The 20,759-nt window shown below is 36.1% G+C and overlaps 1 protein-coding gene across 11 annotated transcripts in view; it reads right to left on the minus strand.

Moving 5' to 3' along the window:
• PPIP5K2 (diphosphoinositol pentakisphosphate kinase 2) overlaps positions 1-20,759 on the minus strand; it is a 51,580-nt gene that overhangs the window by 25,101 nt on the left and 5,720 nt on the right. For 10 of the 11 annotated variants that reach the window (XR_008233409.1, XM_052776397.1, XM_052776396.1 and 7 more), the window contains exons 2-16: positions 16,534-16,932; positions 14,962-15,157; positions 14,164-14,254; positions 13,195-13,280; positions 11,639-11,793; positions 11,133-11,234; positions 9,225-9,386; positions 7,976-8,097; positions 6,324-6,425; positions 5,679-5,765; positions 4,069-4,144; positions 3,874-3,983; positions 2,802-2,887; positions 1,990-2,115; positions 1,758-1,879 (exon numbers count right to left, since the gene is read on the minus strand). Coding sequence is in view for 10 of the 11 variants with exons in the window: in XM_052776397.1 (XP_052632357.1) it covers positions 1,758-1,879; positions 1,990-2,115; positions 2,802-2,887; positions 3,874-3,983; positions 4,069-4,144; positions 5,679-5,765; positions 6,324-6,425; positions 7,976-8,097; positions 9,225-9,386; positions 11,133-11,234; positions 11,639-11,793; positions 13,195-13,280; positions 14,164-14,254; positions 14,962-15,157; positions 16,534-16,677 (1,767 nt within the window). In the remaining variant the exon portion in view is untranslated. Of the gene's footprint in view, positions 1-1,757; positions 1,880-1,989; positions 2,116-2,801; positions 2,888-3,873; positions 3,984-4,064; positions 4,145-5,678; positions 5,766-6,323; positions 6,426-7,975; positions 8,098-9,224; positions 9,387-11,132; positions 11,235-11,638; positions 11,794-13,194; positions 13,281-14,163; positions 14,255-14,961; positions 15,158-16,533; positions 16,933-20,759 lie in introns of all 11 variants that reach the window. The other variant, XM_052776390.1, reaches the window with a different exon arrangement.

Here is a 20,759-nt window from a genome sequence, read left to right on the forward strand (position 1 = left end):
CCTAAACCTCCCTATCACTCTGTATTATTACTGAAACTCATTCACTTAAAAAGTATTTATGTAACACTTGCACTGTCTGTGTCCTCTCACACAATTAAAAGATCACTGAAATGAGGAAGTAAGTGAATAAATGATTAACAAGTAGAAGTATTATGCATGCAAAGGGCTACTTGGGAGGAGGAGCAAAACAGGAATTTGCCTAGCATGAAGCGAAGTAAAAGAATACTTTGGCAAGCATTATAGATGTAGGATGTTCTGAATTCTGTCTTTTATATGAATAGTTCCTATAAATTCATGTTTGTAATGAAAAAAAAAAGTTCATGCTTTTTAAACATCACCACAAAATTTTTATAATTTCACATAAAAAAATACATGTAAAAAAAGATTTCTATTAAGTGCCAAGATGTAGTACTGCTACCATGTCTTACTTATTAGGTATACATTTTGACAGGCTCAAAGTAAAAAGTCTCCTGTAAAAACTTTAAGAAAGGTCTCCTATTAATTCCAAAAAAAGCATGAATGTATAGTCTGTACAATTTCCCATTAAAATATATGTGAAGTAGCTTATTAATTCCACATTTCTAATGTCTTCAAACCCTCTAATTTCCTCTATAAATTTACAAACCTATGAAAGAAAGATGGCTTCAATGAAAAGTGTTGCCTTTTGAACCCCAAATCTTCTGGTTCAAATCACTGAAGTGACTGAAACTTGCAGTTTTTGCTTATGTAAAATAAACACATTATCTCAAATCAGTTCTAATGTCTGTGCTTTAACCAACACACACACACAATCTGTCACAGAAATCTGGCAAAATTTGAGGAAAGTAAGCACTAAACAGATAAGCAAGGTGCAAACTAAAAATGTTGCCAATCGCATCCTGGGCTGCATTAAAAGTGTGGCCAGCAGGTCGAGCGAGGCAATTCTCCCCCTCTTCTCCGCTCTTGGGAGACCCCACCTGGAGTACTGCATCCAGCTCTGGTGCCCTCAGCATAAGAAAGACATGGACTTGCTCAAGGGGATCCAGAGGAGGGCTATGAAGATGATCGGGGGGCTGGAGCACCTCCCCTGTGAGGGTAGGCTGACAGAGTTGGGGTTGTTCAGCCTGGAGAAGAGAAGGCTCTGGAGAGACCTTATAGCAGCCTTCCAGTACTTAAAGGGGGCCTACGGAAAAGATAGGGAGGGACTCTTTATCAGGGAGAGTGTAGTGATAGGATAAGGGGTAAGGGTTTTCACTGAAAGAGGGTAGATTTAGCTTAGATATCAGGAGGAACTTCTTTACTGCGAGGGTGGTGAGACCCTGGAACAGGTTGCCCAGAGAGGCTGTGGATGTCCCCTCCCTGCAAGTGTTCAAGGCCAGGTTGGATGGGGCTTTGAGCAACCTGGTCGAGTGGAAGGTGTCTCTGCCCATGGCAGGGGGGCTGGAACTAGGTGATCTTTAAAGTCCCTTCCAACCCAAACCATTCTATGATTCTATGATTTTGGAGGTTGTTACTGGAAAAGACTAAGTTATATTGCTAGGGCTGTACAATTAAAACCTGTCTGCATCTGCTCAAAGAACTTAAAATGCTTGGCACATTAAGTGGATGGTTTTTGACATCAAACTAAATACTCTTTGAAAATACATTTCTTTTAAAACACAGCCTCGTTATACACTTTGGACTCTAATAAACCATAAATCTCTCCCAGCCGTCAACAGAAAAAACAAACTTGAGATCATCAGAATTTTTAAAATTGAAAATACAATTTCACAGTGTACCTTTGCAAAAGCTGCTGCAGTCATCTGAACTCGTCCCTCATCAGAAGCATAGATTTTGAGATCGTGTCGGTAAGTGCTATGTAATCTAAGTAAACCACATCCAGGAAATCCAGCATAATCTCCTACCAAACAAACATTTTGATCAAACTCTCATTTTGCACTTGATTACCTTCAAAAGTGTTTTATGCCATTCAACACTTTTTTTTTAATTATTATATATATATTTTTTTACCTTGTCCACCTGGATACATACACCTGAAAGCCCTTCCAAGTTCCTCTGCTTGAACCCTGCCTGCAGGGGTCAATTCTCCTCCCCATTTTAGAACCAGAAGCAGGGATGGCTCATTTCTTCTATTATCTAATTGTACACAGAGAGAGAAGTTTACTAGTGAAGCATATTCTAAATCTTTTGGGTTTTTTTTTTTTTTGCAAATGAACAAAAACATTTGGACTGTGTAGGGCTTCAGTAAAGGATCTCTGCAACATTATAAATGTTTAGTAGTGTTGTAACATTAAGAAAATATTGAACTGGAGAACTAAATGGACACTTAAACAGAGAAACCTGAAGTAGTTAAAATCACAGAGAAAACATAAGTGAAAAATATTTAGCATGAAATCTGAAGCAAAAAGTAAATTGAAACAGAAAAATTAAAACAAATTGGATGCTAAATACCCCACAGTTATTTCAGCCAATAACCATGGGTCAAGGACCAGAAAAGCTTATAAAAATTTTCAAGACAGCAGTAAATGTTGAGTGGGATTTTCTCATCCTGGTCCCAAAACACTGTTTCTGGTGAATCACTGAAGTTTCTTTTCACCCTACTTTTCTGTTACAAAAGAACAGTGTTAGAATATAAATTTACTACATAGTTTTAGGTGTACGATTTAGCAGATTAAGAGACACTGAGTATCTGCCAACAATACAAACATTCATTCAGAACAACATATTCCTTCTTCTTAACATCAAGACGTGTTATACCACTAGTCCATGACTATTTAAATACACATGGTATTAAGTGATTAGGTGCAAAAGTAATACAATACCTTCCTCTTCACTGGAAGTCTTTGGGCAACCATGAGGAAGATACGTCAACTGAACTTTGCGATTTATGCCTGAAAAATGCCCATACCTGAAGTAGGAACAGGGGAAAGTGAGAGGGGAAGAGGGAGTAAAACATTTGTGCATTTGACCACCGTTTAATGAAGCAGTGCTTAGAACAAACCTAACTCAAGAAGCATAGTATGACTACAGAAATATCAACCATTATACAATGAAACATTTAAAAATACTATCTACTACTTTTTTTCACAACACGGAACATTAACACTGACACACAAAAAAAAAAAAAAAAAAAAAAGCATTTGCAGATTGCACAAGTAATTTATCTATTCACATCCACAACTACAGTGGCTATCAGTATCCAGAATCTGATCTGGCAGTGTAGACAGCTATTTTATTAGCCAATTAAGTTCTCAAGTAGAACTCAGTATTTCAAACAATCATCATAAATTTCAATAATAACTGTCTTTGTCTTGTTTTTTTTTTTTTTTTAAACTCAAATTATCTACTACCATTTAGAGTTCTGAGACCCCAGATCTTTAACAAACCTTGAAGCCTTAGGTGTTTTTTTGGTTTTGTTTTTGTTTGGTTTTTTTTTTTAATTATTAAATATTTTAAGTTTAATATACAAAGCCTTAGGTATTTGGAATCCTCCAAGCTTCCTGCAAGTAGACAGTACACATGGTTAAAGTTCTTACTGTCTCAATCAGACCTCGTTATGTCACACACTGCAAGAAGCAGACCCTGCACTCAAATACTTTCATTTTAAAAACATGCAAGAAGATAAAATTTGAGATCAAAGAAAGTAACTTTTTTCATGTAGAAAGTATACTTAGACACTAGATAAAGCATTAAGTTCAATTAAAAAGGAGAAAAATCAGAGAGATGGACCAGTTCTCCTTCATAATGTCAAACACGACATCCTTTCTCTTGATAATCCTTGTGCTTGAATTAATATATCATTACATATTTGATAACCATTGCAGTCCAAGTAGTAACTGGTCAAAATAGCAGATGCAATTTTGTTGCTATGAAACCTGAAAATTAGACACTTACATTTCTAACACAGTCTTTAGCTGTTCAAGTTTTGCTTTACTTTCTTCAATTTCAGAATCATTGTTTTGCCCAAGTTCTACAAGGAGTTGCCTTGCTATATCAAGCACTTCCTAAAGAAAGGAAATATAGGATTTACGTAAATAAATAATTTTCTACTTATAAAATACCACAGCAAGAAAATAAAGACAAACTTGCCTGCAACTGTTTTGGTTTTTTCAGTTTTAGTTTTCCAGATTTATATCCATCACATTTTTCAAAGAGATCAAAAAACCTTTAATAGAAAGAATACTGATTAAAAAACGCAGTTAGTAAGTTAAAATATTACTTGAACAAGTCGCTCTTAAACTTAAAGCTGTCTGAAATTAGCACCTTTACACTATCTGAAAAGCATGTTAAAACCTGCACTACAGAGGTCAAACCAACATTTATTCAAATCCTATTTCCCAGGAAAGTCTTAAACACATTAGAGAAATGAGCACTAAAAACGTTCCTTGCTGACTTGTTATGTGTTAAAAAAAAAAAGGGGGGGGAAGATATTCTATATGTCAAATGACATAATATTTGAATATACAGCTATGTCAATTCTTAATCTTCAAGAATGATCCTGAACAGAAGTAGGGACCAAAAATACCAAATAAGCAGTCCTACACTTTTACGGCATGTATCTCTGAACGCAGGAATCTAGTTCCAAAACAAGTAGCTACTTGTTACTGAAATTGTACCTAATTCCAGGCCAGTTATGTAAGGCACTTTATGAATGCTAACATAAAGATGGTATCTACCGGAAATTCAGGGTCATCAAACTTTGGAAAAAGTGAAAGGCAAAAAGATGGTGCAGTAAGATCACAGCTCACACAAGAACTGTTATGATAAAAAGAGAAAGGCAGAAGTCACAGTGTATTGGGTCTGGCTGAGATGGAGTTAATTCTCCCCATAGCAGTCCTCATAGTGCTGTGCTCTGCATCAGTAGCTAGAAATGTGTTGGTAACACACCAGTGTTTTGGCTACTGCTGAGCAGTGCTGGCACAGCATCAAGGCTGTCTCTCCAACATTTTTGCCCCCCCCCTCAAAGGCAGGCTGGGGCAGGGCAAGATCTTGGGAGGGGACATAGCCAGGACAGCTGACCTAAACTAACCAAATAGATATTCCATATCATATGACGTCAGCTCAGATATAAAAGCTAAGTAAAGGGAGACGGAAGGGGGGCATTTTTGTCTTCCGGAGCAATCACTACACGTACTGAAGCCCTGCTTCCCAGGAAGTGGCTAGACATCACCTGCTGATGGGAAGTAGAGAATAACATCATTTGTTTTTCTTTGCTTTCGTGCACGACCTTTGCTTTCACTTTATTAAACTGTCCTTATCTTGACCCACAAGCCTTTTGTTATATTTTCTTCCCCCTGTCCAGCTGAGGAGGGGGAGTGATAGAGCGGCTTTGGTGGGCACCTGGCACCCAGCCAGGGTCAACCCACCACACACAGTTAAATGGTGAACCAGAAATATTCTCTGCTGCATCATTGTGAATAAAGGCAGCTATAGAGACAAATGTGTTTTCATTAAGATCAAGAAGATCCTGTTCACAAGGCACAGGATGTGATGAAGGAAGTCTGCACAAGTAATTTGACAGTCCTGTTAGAGAGGTTCATACTTGTTCATTAGCTGCAACATCAGTTCGATTTAAAACAAAACAAAACAAAATCCAACTTGTATGATGCAATTCCTGCTCAATTCATTGTTTGCACATTCCCAGGAAGTGAGCTCTGCTCTAAAGCATACAAACTAATTTTTACCAAGATTCTACTTACTTCTGATGTTTTACTTCCATTTTCATTTTTTGTTTTGGTGTTCGGTCCCCATGGCGTATTACAGCTATAACACATCTAAGCTCCATCCTGAAATTTCAAAAGAATTATATTTCACAATTCTATATATGAAGGTCTCTTATTTAATATTAAACCCACCACAAATCAAGACAATTGACAAAGTCGTAGTTATCTGACATAACTACAGAAGTGATGGAAGGATATGCAAGAATATAAGGTTAACTGAAAATGATGTAAGGTATAAAATATAAATATTGATTTTAAGACTTGGGTAACTACAGAAAATCTATTTTAAGTAGTTTTTAAAACAACGATTTTGAGTTTCATTAAATGAGAGAGCATGTTTATTAGAAGTGCATAGTAAGTTGGTGCTGGAACAATGATTAGCAGTGAAGGAAGCTATGTATATAAGACACTACACTTGAAAATCTGCTGTTCTATACTCAGCTTGACTAAGGGTCAGAAACTCTGACTGCTGGCATAGTAATTGTGATTCCTTCCTTGTTTTCATGACACAAAACAAGCGTTCATAGGCCAAAGTGGGCACACCTTGTGAAGAGAAAAAAAATTCACACAAAAGTTACAGTAGGAGTTCACACAATTCAGGTGTAGCTACTATTTTCTTACATTGTTCCGGACGTCGTTGGCACAATAGGGATGTCTTCAGCTTCCAAAGGAATTGACCATGGTATCTGAAACTGGGGAGCAAGTTCTCTCATTATGATATTTCTAAAAAAGGGGTTAAAAACAAAAAAAACCCACTAAGTTTAAAGCACAGGTTATACACCACATACAAACTCCAAACCAAATAGATAATATATACACGCATTTTTATCAATGTGGGTTTAGAGTACTAGCAGTCATGAGTCTCTAGATGCATATTTTTCTTTTAATTGTATAATAAAAACCTACTTAAACAACAGTTTAAAGCTACTACAACTGCTACAGAGACAACATTAGCCTAATGGCCCTGGATTTGTAAGAAACCTCAGTTTTTGAACTCCAGTTCCTAAAAGACTTCTTTGGATATGATTTAGTCTTGTTCATTTAAATATTCAGACACCTGACTCCACTGCCTAACTGAAAGTCCCTGATAATCAGCAAGCCATTCTCATCAAAGAGTAACTGGTACCTTTAGTGGTAATTTCTCAAAAGTTTCTGTGATAGAACTGGAAAAATAGGTAAAGTCTGTGGTTATAACTACAAAATAACACTGCCTCCACCTACAGAAGGTTGTTAAATCTTGCTAATGTTCTATTTCCCAAGTATTTCAGCAAAATATACTGAAATTCAGACTAATATCTACATAAGCAGCAGTAACACAGCAGAAAAAAAATTCTGCATCTCAAAGTAGCATAAGCCAAAATTTAATTTCTAAAAAGCTTGAAAAAAATCTGCTGTTACTTAACACTGCAATGTATTACCTTAAGGAATAAAGCATGAGGAAAAAATGATGAGGTAACTTTTTTCAGAGAATTCAACAGCTACAACAATTTGAATAAAGAGAAATCAAAATGGGTCTGAGAATTGTAACTGTAACTCAAAATAGTGGCCTAAAACAACAGGACTACAGTTGTTGTCTAGGATTTCAGCTTAGTTCTTCCTCCATTTAGTAAGATCCCAGACCATCTGATAACGCAGAAAGTCATGCTGTGTCTCATCAGTGCACTCTCGCTGTAAAGCCAGTAATGGGGTCAAAATGGGATCAGCCTGCCTTGCGGGCAACATTTCATTGGCATAGAGTTCACTACCCTATCACTATCACATCTACGTGATCCCTTGTTATACCTTTTTTTGCTCCCAGTAGCAGAGAGAAGACGGTATGACAGAAGACACCTTGATACTACATCTGTTTGGATTTATGAGTATGAAATCCACAAATATGCAGGTATACAGCTGCTTCAGATCAAGAACAATATACATTAATTTGGGCACGTATTAAACAGCAGCAAGCATATCCATCCAGTGGTGCTTCTCTATTTGAAAAAAATCACAACTACCTTTAAGAACTTAATCTGGCTTTCAAAATGCTTATTCAGTTAGCTTTAAGTGTTCACAAAACACTCAGACTCAGATGTTTTGGATGATTTTAGGAATAAAGAATTTATTTAGGATTCTTTTTAATATTTTATTTATTTTATTATTTAATTGAATGCCTTATTTTATGGTATATTTAATTTTAAAGAATTAATTTAGGAACAAGGAATAAGTAGTACATAAACTACACATACAACAGAACAAATAGGCAAAACTCCTGAAATAAATCAGTAAACTCTTACCCCAGTATCTTAGCACAATCATCATAGTATTTCATGGAGTTTTTCACAAAACTGAAGCCATTCACATCACAGACATAGGACTGTCCATTTGCACGCAGCAAATCAAAGCCACAAACTGTTTGCTGTTTTTAAGAATAAAAGTTCAAGTCATTGATCACCTTCCTTAGGACTGCTTATTCTAAATGAACTTTATATTTTAACAAGGTATTCATCTGAAAACATGACAAAAATGACAGATTTTATACTTAGTACCTTTTGCCAGTTCCATGTTAGGTTCACTCATGTCATGCAAACATCTTCCTATTTTTAATTTTATATCCCCAACTTGATTTTACCCTTCCTACATATCCCTAGCAGTATCAGTGTTGAAGGGCAAGTTCACACGTGCACAAACTTAACCTTCAAGATTACAGCATAAGCAATGACGGGCCTACAAACTCCCTATTCCGATAGTGATTTCCCCCTACACATAGTTTTTAAGGGTGGCAGGCAAGAAATGAAAAATATCGATAAAAACATTTTTTGTCCAAATTTAAATTTGACAGGATAATTTTGACATTGATGTAATATTGACATTATTAGTACAGGATACCAGATGCTATTTCAACAGATTACTTTTTTAGATCTCAAAGCCACTTTGCTAGGTGATGGGGGTTCACAACCTACAGGCTCCAGAATGCCATCATAGTTACACACAGGTAATGAGACAGAGTGAAAGACAGCATTTAATAAGAGAGGTGAAAGGAATGTACAAGATTGAATGCAGTTTTGAACAAAGGAATCTTAAAACTAGACAAAAATAGAAACTATAAGACACTTAAAATAAGAACCTAGTCATGACACTACCAAATTAAAATTTATTGGGCCCAATGTAAATATTAGGTAACAAAAGGTACAAAAAACTTCACCGAAATTGTGTTTTGCTAACTTAGAAACCATTAACAAAATGTGCGAACATATTATGCACAGAATAGATACACTGTGGACTAGCAAAGCACAATAGCAACACGTTACTTCAGGAAACTTACGCAACATAAGCAACTCATCCAGAACTTCTCAATGCATTAAAGGAAGAATTCTTCCAGTTTAAAAAAAGGTGTGGATGTGGAAGTTTAACTTTTCACCTTCCTAGGAGTTCTGCAGCAATTATCACTGCTGGCTCTGTGCACTAAAACCCTACGGAAGTTTCATGTAATGAACAATTAATTAACGCTAAATGTTTGATCAGATAGGAAAGTAATCAGCTTACTTTAAAGGCAAGGCATACTTTCCAAGCAATTAACTTCTCTCTTGCATTCAGGATGACTGGATACCTCACTTCTTTTCCTTCACTATCTCGTTCTACCTTGCCATCCAGAGCTGGAGACTTCCGGGCCTCAGCATGAGCGTAGTCTGGACCTACTGTGTACACCTTTATTGAAAAACAGGAACTCTTTATTCAGTGTAATTAAATTACACTACATATATGCATACATTTTGCTAAATTTATCTCAAATGTGATAACGACTTCAAAAGTTACTAGCTGCTTTCATCATTGAAAAGGTCACTCTAAAGTACCTTCCTCAATGGCATTCTCTGCCTTCAGGGAACACCCATCATTTACTGACAACCTAGGATAAAGCTGTAGCACAGGTAAAGAAAAATAGTGATTATAAAACAATGAATAAAAATTAGTGTCTTCATTATGGTGGTACAGAGGTAAAAAATAATGTTTTCCTCTCCAAAACATCTGCAGAACTTGGAGAGCACATTAATTTGAGAATTATTTCAGTTTACTTGATAATAGAAATCTGGCTGCAGGACTAAGTGATTCCCTTCCTTTAAAAATATTTTTGTATTTTAGGCAGGACTAAACAAAGCAAAGATGTGCCCAGTTTTAGCATGACAAGGCAGGGTCTTGAGAGAATGATTGTGCTATCTACCCTGCCATAGTTTCAATTCTCACTGAAAGGATTGGGGCATATGCTAGAAGAGTCTTGTCAGCAGCTTTAAAAAATGGGCTATTGTCACTTTAATTAAAAACAAAACTCTAAACTTTGATAAAAAAAGTATTCAACAAGTTGGGTGAAGCTGCCTAATATAAAGCTGACAGTCTTGTTACTTGAAGAAAATCCATTATTTATTTGGGGTGTTAAAAGTCCACAGCTGCTGCTTGATGACTACACTACAACAAGTAGTCAAAACAGTCCCCCACCCCTCAAGTCATTTGTATCTCTTCAGGTTGCAAGAAATTTTTCTTTGTGGAAACAGTTTGTAAAGCTCCTAACACAGACATCTGTAAACTCAGATTAACCTATTGCAACGTGTTGCACAGTATAACCGTCTGAAGAGTACAGCTCAAGAAAACATAGTAACTTAAAAAACCTAGAATTTGTCTGAGAGCATAAAACCAGCATTCCCCTCATGTATCACCAAGTGGAAGAAGTTGACTGCTATTGATAAAGGGCTCTTTGGCCTAAGATTGGATTAGATCTCACACTCTCTAAACCTCTACTTTTTGTATAAATATGGTGAGCTCTCATGCATATTGTAAAACATCTGTTTCATATGTTTTGTGGGCTTAAAATAGCCAAACTAACACAAAGGGAAAGAAAATAATCTCCATAACTGGCTGGCTTAACACCTATTCTGTTATTGCTCTATTTTAGCATTCTTTTATGATACCTAATCTTTGCAGCTGTTAAGAAAATAAATGAACAAGAGTGAAAAAAATTACAGATAAGGTTAATGCATTATTTTCTGCAACTTCATATAATTTTAGTAAGTAACTTTTGTTTATTAATTAGAATACTAAGATAGTTGGTAAAATCTACTACAATTACAGGTTTCTTTGTAACCTTCAGACAAAATATCTAGGCAGCATCTGTTTACACAGGAAAGTATATGCTGTTCTGGCACTAATACAATACAAAAAAGAAAGACAATGTGTCGGGTAATAAGCCTCCAGCACTCGATTCTCACAACATAAGCAAAGCTGCTCTACATTACAAGTACTGTGTTTAGCTAGAATAAGAATTACATTCTGTACTTATGAGCTGTATCAAAACTTCATTAAAATTAATCCTTGACACAAAGGTATACTTTCATCTTTAAAACTGACAGGCTCTTGGAGCACTTGATTGTTCTAAATATAACTAAGAACGCGCAGTTGTCATACCTTCACATCAGTGCCATCTGTAGGCATGAATTCCTCATAAATATAGGAGCCTGTTTTTCTCACACTGCTTTCAGGGGAATAAACACTGCTTCTGCTGCCGATCTGAAATGAATATTTTTCTCTTAATAAACTCATAGGCTACTGCCTGAGAAACTTGAAAACTCTTTAAAGTAACACACTTGTACTGAGGAAACACTTCCTGTACCAAATGAAGCAAGTAGGTTTTGATCGTTCCCGAAAGATTTTTGTAAGATTCTAAAAGTGCACTCACAGCATATGCTTTCTTTTACCTATAATAATCTGCAGTGGCTGACAGTCTACTGCAAGGAACAAAGGTCTTCATCCAATCTACATGTTCTGAAATGAATTTCTCTGATCTGCCACTATTCCTACACAAGCAGGACATGACAAAACAGGTCCCAGCTAACATATGCAAGTGACAGAATTACTCTGCAATTCTGTTAGACATCTACAACTTTTCAATAGCTTCAGTACAATACCCTCACCTTTCGAAAGAGCCTCTGGCTTCCACCCCCAGCAGATGTTGGGTAATAAATGTAAACATTGTGGTCCTCAGCACTAACTGGCTTTTCTACAAAAGGCTTTTGGAAAATTTCTCCATTCACTTCCACGTGATCTTCTCCTTCAATCAAGTTGCATTCTGAAGAAACAGTGCGAACAACAGAGATGTAATAATACATTCATGGAATGAAATGATAGGGATTTGGGGTAATGTTGTAGGTTGAATTAAAAAGATTATATTATATTTTTGGTTCACTGATTTGTTACTGACTGCACAAAGACTTGATGATCATGTGCTGAACATGTCTGCTGTACCATGTCTATATTATGTTAGTTCAATACTATGTTCCAGGATTTCTGTTGATTCCCTCAGTGCCAGACAGGAAATTGTCTCCTACAGGTGCGTAAGCTTACATGGGTGGTATTTTTTTGGAAATGTTTTGAAGACAGGGGGTAGGGCTGTTTGTGTCTTTCTTCAGTGCCTTTCCCTGAAATATCAGGGGGATGGCAGATGGACAGTGAACATGGTGTAGTGCCAGATGCAATAGTACTTTTAATTGGCTAAGAACAGTCTCATACTGTGTGATTGATGCACCTTGCACAGAGGATTAGGTCCTCTGGAATCAGGAGTCAGGAATCTCTTCACTACTAGTTGGCTGCCTGCAGTAGCTTTTATTTGACTTTTGTAGCATAAATGAGTCCTTTTCCCCCCTGGATTATGCAGACATTTTAACCTAAAATTCCCTACCTCTTAAGAGCTTCACTACAGTAATACTTCAATTTTCTTTATTTTTTCTTATCTCTTACTCTTGTGCCTTGACCTGTCATTGCAATCTCCTATTGTTGCTGTAAGTTTTCATTTTAGTAGAAAAAGCTTTTAAGTTTGTTTTCAGGTACAGAAAAAATTAATTCCAATTTATATTCAGAGTATATCATCTGCAGATCTGTCTGGACTAGTCTTCCCTTACATGTAAGTTGCTTGTGCTTAGAAGGGAAAGTATTCAATAGCCTGACTTGTTTCTGTCAATATTACTTTCTTAAATAAAATTACTAATTATTGTGGTTAATGTAACATCATGAATGCTGCTCTCTGGTGACATATTAGAATCTCAGTTTGAGTTTGGAGGCCCTTATATTCTAGTTGTTCTATGATGGCTGTAAGAGGATTGTGACCCCAGGCTTCAGAATCATGCTTTTCGGAAGCATACTTGTACTGCCTTTGGCTGGGATGGAGTTAATTTCCTTCACAACAGCTGGTATGGTGCTATGTTTTGAATTTGTGACCAAAACAGTCTTGCTGTTTTAGTTATTGCTGAACAGCGCTTATACAGCCTCAAAGCCTTTTCTGTTTCACATACTGCCCGCACAGCCAGTAGGGGTTAATCCACAACAATACTTTAAATACTGAAGGAGAAATCAACCTCTGCACAGATGAATTAATTGTCTAGCAAGTGAAATATAGCATTCCGCTATGCATGTACTGTTCTCCAGTGGAAATAAAGAGATGCCAGTGGTTGGTATTTCAGTCATCAGTTTTTACCTTGGGGATTGTTTGGATCGCGGTTCAGAACTGCATAGCGAGGAAGTAAAATGCCTTCAGCTTTAAGAATACCATATACTTCTCTCCTAGAAGAAAAGAACAAAAGTTGCACAGTAAGACAGCAAATCCTGCCAATATTTGTATTTTACAGTCCATGAGTAAGGGAGGAGAAAAATACATACAATTTTGTTTTTAAAATCACACAGGATAAGATTACATATATAATACTCTACTTATTAAAATAATGCTTTAAAGGTCACTGACACAGCTGTACCTTTGCAGTGAGCTCATCGATATCAATAAAAATGTAATTTGCTATGCCAGTCCTGTCCTCCCCACTCTGGCAGTGCAACAGCAATTTACATACATAGAACAATTCTCTTCTTAAAGGAGATTATTAACATGAAGGGTTGAAAAGGTTTATACAGGACAGCAGTTGAAGGCATCCAAAATAGCAAGTCTACTCACTGTTTAGAAGGCTTCAGTGTTTATGTATTTTGCTCACTACTGTTTTGTTAATATTTGCTATGCATGATTGCAGTTCCAGAAGAAAATTCACTTTGAATAACCACATGATCTTTGAATACCAACAAAGTCTGTTAAATATCCAGTTAACATAAAAAAAGACCTTTGGTAATTCACATGACTTCTACAATTACAGGAGATTCTACAGTTGCTATACATACCTATGCTATACCTATTTTCAGAGTTTAAACTTTTTTATTTGCTAAGCTTTAGACAAATGTATCACCAAATTTCTACCTTGGTAAACCTTCAGGTGTATCAATATAAAAGCAGTAAAAGAAAAAACACTCCTAAAGACATATCCCAGAAAACTATGCATACATTAATAAAGCATAACATTCACTGTAATTTTATTTAGACTACTGTAAAATACACTCAAACTGTTGCTATGCAATAACAACAGATTCTCCGACTTAAAAGTAGTTTGCTATTAGTGTTACTTACCTGTCTTGTATGTGATACTGCATATTCAAGTCATTGATTATGAATGGATTCCTGAGTTTTGCATAGGCAACTGCTTTGTCCAGTGGAAATCCTAAAATATTTATAAAGGCAAATAAATTAGAACTACAAGACACAACATCAGTAAATAGTCTGGAACCTTCATATTTAAGCTTTAGAGTACAGCCAGAGATATGGCTTAAGTTGAGAGGATGCTCCCTCAGCTATAGACACATATAACATCAGCTTAAGACAAGCATGAAACTACAGCCTAATTTCAGTATACGCTGCCAAAAGTAGTGGTCCTGTTTCCAATTCCCTCGTCCTCACTCTGCATGCCCTCTACTTCCATAGGGCCAGAACTAAAGCTTTTATTACCTCTGCCTGAAAATATGATTTTTAACTTCAGCCTACTCATCTTTGCTTCACTGCCCAGCCCCACAAAAAAATCTAGGTATTAACAGAGATACATGAACAAGTGGTCAGAGACCTAACACTCCCATTGAGAAAGTAAGTATGCCTTTATGGTTATTGGACCAAATAAGTATTAGATCACCATTTCCACTGGCTCCACAAATATTTAACAATGCAATAGCTATTTTAAATACCATGTCAGACAGGACTTTCTCAAGCAATGAAAAAGCCTGTATTTCAAAAGTCAGTTGTACTATATTAAACAAGACAAATGAATCACTTCCTAAGAAAATCCAATAAAACTACAAGACAAAAAGAAAAAAAGACCCTCAAACTGGTTAAAGTATTTATATGTCAAAAATATTTATGGTATTTTAGAAGATTTACCTTTAGAATGAAAAGAAATGAGACAGTCACATAAAGGCCAGTTTTCTACTGGCTCATTCAAAATAACATCCTCTTCAAATATTACCACAGTTATGTACTTAAACATGGAGAGGCGTTCAAGAATTTCTTTCATTGGTTTGGACTTAGACTTCTTAGCCATTGAACAAATCCCAACTGCAATTTGTCTTTCTGGTGGCTGAAGAGGAGGGGAAAAAAGCAATTATTAAGCTTTCTCAGAACACAAAAGTTTTCTCAGAACACACTTAGCAGCACAATACTAGAGCAGATATTTTCCGTTAAAATTCACATACTATCTTTAATTTAGTGTTTAATCAGGTAAATTGCTAGCAAGTAACAAAATGCACCATGACAGCATGGCACACTGCATCCTTATGAAAAATGCCTCAAAAAATGAAACCATTCAATAGCTCTACACTACTTTTTGTGAGTATCTTATCAGGAACAAATACACAGGATCAAAATCTAAGTCAGAAATGTCAAATCTGAATGAAATCATACTTATGGCTTACTCTGAAATTAAGTAGCAATTAATTTTTAAAATAAAATTTTTTTAACTATAAATTTAAACTACATTTTTAAACTATAAATTTGTAATTTTTTTACATCTACTTAGTAGTCACAAGGCTTCTCATCTCATTACCTAATATTACAACTGAATTATGAAAAGGAAAACTAGTAAACCAGAAAATACCATTCTAGATTTCTAAGCTACTTTGTGCATAGACAGTTTTACTTTTCTTCTGTATACTCTATATTTTCTTTCATGTTATAACCCCTAAAAATTTCTTTCCCTGAGTGGTATTCTTAAGTGCAACAGCCAACCCACTCCTCTGTTCAAAAAGAAACAAACAAACAACAATGAAAAAAACAAAACCCCAGAACAATCCTTTATTTCATCTTACTGTTCTATTAAAACATAGCCAATTACCTTCCCTTGCTAAAATACAGTGACTCAGTTGAGCTAAACTGCTAATTTTGCACTACTTCTCTACATTTCCGAGTTACTTTTAATCGTTGTTTTATTAACACTTCCTTGCATTTAAATTTTTCAGATATGCTTGCAATCAGTGAAAACTCAATCTGACTATTCCCTAAAGTGAAATGTTACAGACTAAAAGAACAGTAAAATACAGCTAAAAAAAATGACATGACATGACAATTCATGCATAATAAAATTAAGTTTGTCTTAAACAAACTAAAAATCGGTAAGCACAGTGCTAAAATACAATTCAGAACACTCTGCAAGGATAATAAACTAAGGTATAACTTAAGATTAATTTAGCATGCACTTTCTATACACCAACACATCAACATCAGCTGCCCTGAAACTCTGTATTAAGGTCAAGCACATCTACTTCAAAGTTCACGGTATACTTACTTTTCAAGTGTGTTGCATTTCCAAACATAACTGACAGATCATTATCTGAATATGAACAATTTCCCAATTCAGAACACCATTTCAGTATTACTTCTGTGATCTAACACCATTTCAAAGTAAAATAATGCTAGAAAACACACAGAATAGTACACACATGCCCCTACAGTACATACAGAGTCATACTCTTCCTCCTCTTCTTCCCCATGGTCATAGAAGTGTTCATAATCTGTAGATCTGGCTGAATCCAATAATTCTTCTCCATCTTCTCCACCCACAAAGAATCTAGGAGGATCATTCGCTGTTGTGTTAACAGACATAGTTACAAGATCTATCGAGATCTATGTAGAAACTGCAGCCACTTTGGCAGCTGAGATACTGGGCATGTTTCCCACTGACTTGGAAACACAAAAGTCCCCTGCTCTTTGATGTTGCTTGTGGGGTGTTGCCACTGTGATGATGTTGTCTGCCAGACACGATTTAACTGGTATCATCTGCTCATTATTGGTCTGAGTTGCTGCTCCAAGAAACCCACAATAGGCTACTGCTTCCCTGAGACGATACAACTTTTTAACCTAAAAGAAATATCCAAACAAACAAAAAACAAAAAGAAAAAACACACTTGATACCAAGGCACATAAAACCAAAGCCTTCTCATTTAGAAAAACTGTTTGGACATTTACATACCTCTGAGCAAAGCATCAGAAATAAAACTGTGCACACTACACACAGTCTACACTTTCACATGTATGTTTAGAGCAGGGGGAAAAATTTCAAGATATTTTCAAACTACTGATGCAGACATTTTAAATATAGACGATATAACTCAGTAAAGTAAAAACTGTCAAATGCATTTTTTTTCCTAACTTAAGAAGGGTAAAGTGCAGAGTATATCTTTTATACAAAAAATGAAACAACAAAAATCTTCTCCGATATTTGTGATATTTAACTCACCATCCCTGTCATCAGCTGCTTTTTCCCCAAAAGTTTCCTGATCAAATGGCAATGGCACACAGACAAAAATGCTAATGAAAACTATAAAGCCTCCATTAGGACTATTCTTAAATAGAAACCTATTCTTTCAAAAACTGAGTGAATCTTCAGTGTGAAAGCAGAATGTATGTGCCAGCTTGATGTCTGCTTATTTATTTCCAACAAAGCATTGCTTTATTTTCACACTGAAAAATTAATATTTACAGAGATGTACACTAGCACTGCCTTCTGTCAAAAGTACTTCTAAGCACTAACATACCAGTGAAGTGAACATATATTGTACCCTTTTAACCAGTCATGTGAAAATAATATCTTGGCCAAATAACTTGCATACAGAAACAGAGACTCAGAGCTTAGTTTTCTGTTGTTTTACCTAGGTAACTGTTCTTGCTGTAAATTGTGTATGGCTTTATACCATTAATTATAATCCATTATTACTAAGAAAATTAATAAGCAGTTACTTGTTTAGAAGCTCAGCTGATCAAACGCTTTAGGTTAAGTTGTTTTTTAGTCAGATCATTACATAAGTGCCACTCAACAATGATGTCTCAGCAGAACTGAATTTATCTTTAAATATCTGTCAGAATAAGTTTGGCTGTTCTATGAACGAAGTGAAGCAATAGTAAATTCCCAGTGGAGATCAACCATTGAGCTTCCTGTGAAAGAGAATTGGTAAACAGAGCAAAAGTTACCCAGAAAGAATCTGTCCTAAGTCAGAGAGCAATAGGTTAAGCGTGGGTAAACAATACAGCTGTTTCAGATCCAGAAGCTGAAGCTAAGGTCCAAGCAACAAACACGTAAGGGTCCTGGAGTGGCAGCAGAGGATTAGAAAGATTCATTTCTTAAATGTATTTGTTACATATCTGCTCTCCTTCAGTACCACTAATGAAAAATTACCTTCTCTTAGAATGTGAAATTGCAGCCATTTGTCCTTCAAGCAACAAGAACAAAATGAAATTTCAAACACCTAATTCCTCTTTCTCCCATGAGAGTTAGAAATTAGGTATTGAGATAAATTAATTCTGTTTATGACAGGGTTAAGAAAGCAAGCTTTCCAAATCCTATTTCTAGAAAGCTTCAGAAAGGCAGAGGTTATTGCCAACATCCACTGGTAAAGCCTGAAAATGAAGTTTAACATTTCCTCTTGCATCAGCTTCCCTTCCCACCACCCGAATTCTGTAAATCAGAAACAAGTGTCTTAACAGCTTTTTAAAACCTACGGTTTTCACATAAAGAAGGAAAAGCAAGCACTTAAAGCAGATAAGCAGGAGGTCATTGAAAGAGTTTTTTTTAAATTTTCTTTCCCCTACCTATTACTGTAGTGCAATTTGTGAGAGGAGCAGCAGCAGTTGTGAACTTTGTGTGCAATTAATGACTAGTTATTTCATGAGGATCTCTGGCACTACCTGAGTCTCTCTAACCCAAAGTGATTACTTCTCAAAGCAAGTAGAAACCATACAAATAGAGACTGAAGGGAAAGCATAACATATTTGTCTACAAATGACACAAAGATATAACCTGACAAGCTTAATTCCCTAGCAAACCTATCTGAAACTTAGTGTTTTTCTACCTTCCTAATTCAAGAATCTGGAGAGTGTTGGTGTTATTGGCAGCAAGTAGACCTGTCAAGTGGAGCTTCACTTGCAGAAAACAGACTTGGAGCAGTCACATAGTCTGCTTGGAGTTAACAGATTATTTTCTGCAAGATTTATTACGTTGTTCACCTGTCTGAAGGTTGATGAATTGCTAGATTGCCACTCCATGCTATTGTCACTGGGACTCAGAGTCTTCAGGCAGTTTGTAAAAATAAGACCAAAGTTATTGACAATTTTCAGGCTTGTAAACTACTGCATGGACTCACAGAATTGCATATGAATTGGTGTTCTGACTGCTGATGGTTACCAGCTTATCTCCCGGCCAGCAGATGCTGTAAGCTACTGTCATTAGCATAAATTTGAGTCAGGATATAAGGAATAAATTGTTTATTTTTTAGAATAAATGCTTTCAGAGGTGGGAACTGCAATTCTTTCCCTTCAAACCCTTTGGCTACTATAAAAACTGAGGAATCCCCTTCTTTCTTGTGGTGTGTGAAACAAAAAGAGTCCAAGAAAAGAGACATGGAAAGAAAAATACGAGAGTATGTGACTGCAACTACAGTAAACAACTTACACAAGTCTCCTAAAAACACGTACAGTTATCTGATGTAAAAAATGCAGCAAGACCATTCTTGGATAAAAACGTGGTTCTCAAGTTGTACATGAAAGAGAAATAGCAAGTGGCAGAGCAAGAAGATGGAGCTGTCTTTCTCCCATCACCATTGATGGTACTTCTGGGGCAGGAACTTCTAACACATGGTACCCTATGCAGAATTCCATCTTGGTGCCCCTGGAGCAGGGAAGAGTCTTCCCAGGACCATTTTTCTGTATTAAGAAGTGAGCAGCAGCAGCAATATAGGGGCAGAGACGCTCTTTGTTAGATCCTCTTGTACTTGGTGCATCAGCACAAACCTCATCAGACAGTAAAGATAAGAAGGTTACATGCATGCCTCAGCCATAGAAGATTGCAGTGTAAGCAAGACAAACCCCAAAGCTTCATGTTGGAATATACACTGACCCATTTCCAAAGAGATAGCATCAAGAATATCCAGGCAACAATCTCCTACTGTGCAATGACCTTTCCAGGTAAAATTAATTAGACTATGTTCCCTCAGCTGTTACACAAGGCTTCTGTTTTACAGCTTACAGATAAAAAAATCTCCGCTAATTTTGAAAAATACAATTTAACTAACAGTGTTGTTTCTTAAAAAGACTTTCAACCAAATGTATGGCCTGTTCATTCTGCCTGTCCTAAAACTTCCTATTCATGACCACCACATATGTCTTGGCCAGAAAAAAAGGGGGGGAAAAAAATGTTTAAAGACAAGAGTAAATCTGCTAATTTTACATTCTTGTCTTAAAATAAACTCATCTCAGTTTTTCCCTAATAAGTTAGATAGCACTAAAATAGTGCACTGCAAAGGAGAAGTAAAAATCCTTAAGTTTAACTGATATTACTATCACTTAGTAGTGGAAGGTATACAAAATAACACTCTAAATATATAAAATGACACACAGACAATATTAACATACAAATAGGGCTGTATTTGAATCATAGCTTTTGGTAGCCTGCTAAGGACCCCAAGTCCAGTGTTCACTCCAGTGGCGCACTACAGACATTTTTTCTAACAGAACATTTCTCCACTTCCACAAGTATATTCTAAAAGAATTCCATAATTATATTCCAAAAGAATAAGCCAAAATGTAGACCTCACTAAGTGTTAACAGATATTCCCACAAACAATTTTCCTGTCCCCATTCCACATGTTTCAGCAGCTCAGGAATTCAGCCCTGGTGTTTCCCATATTTACTTA

The sequence above is a fragment of the Harpia harpyja genome, chromosome Z, assembly GCF_026419915.1.
Source record: "Harpia harpyja isolate bHarHar1 chromosome Z, bHarHar1 primary haplotype, whole genome shotgun sequence".
Taxonomy (NCBI): Eukaryota; Metazoa; Chordata; class Aves; order Accipitriformes; family Accipitridae; genus Harpia; species Harpia harpyja.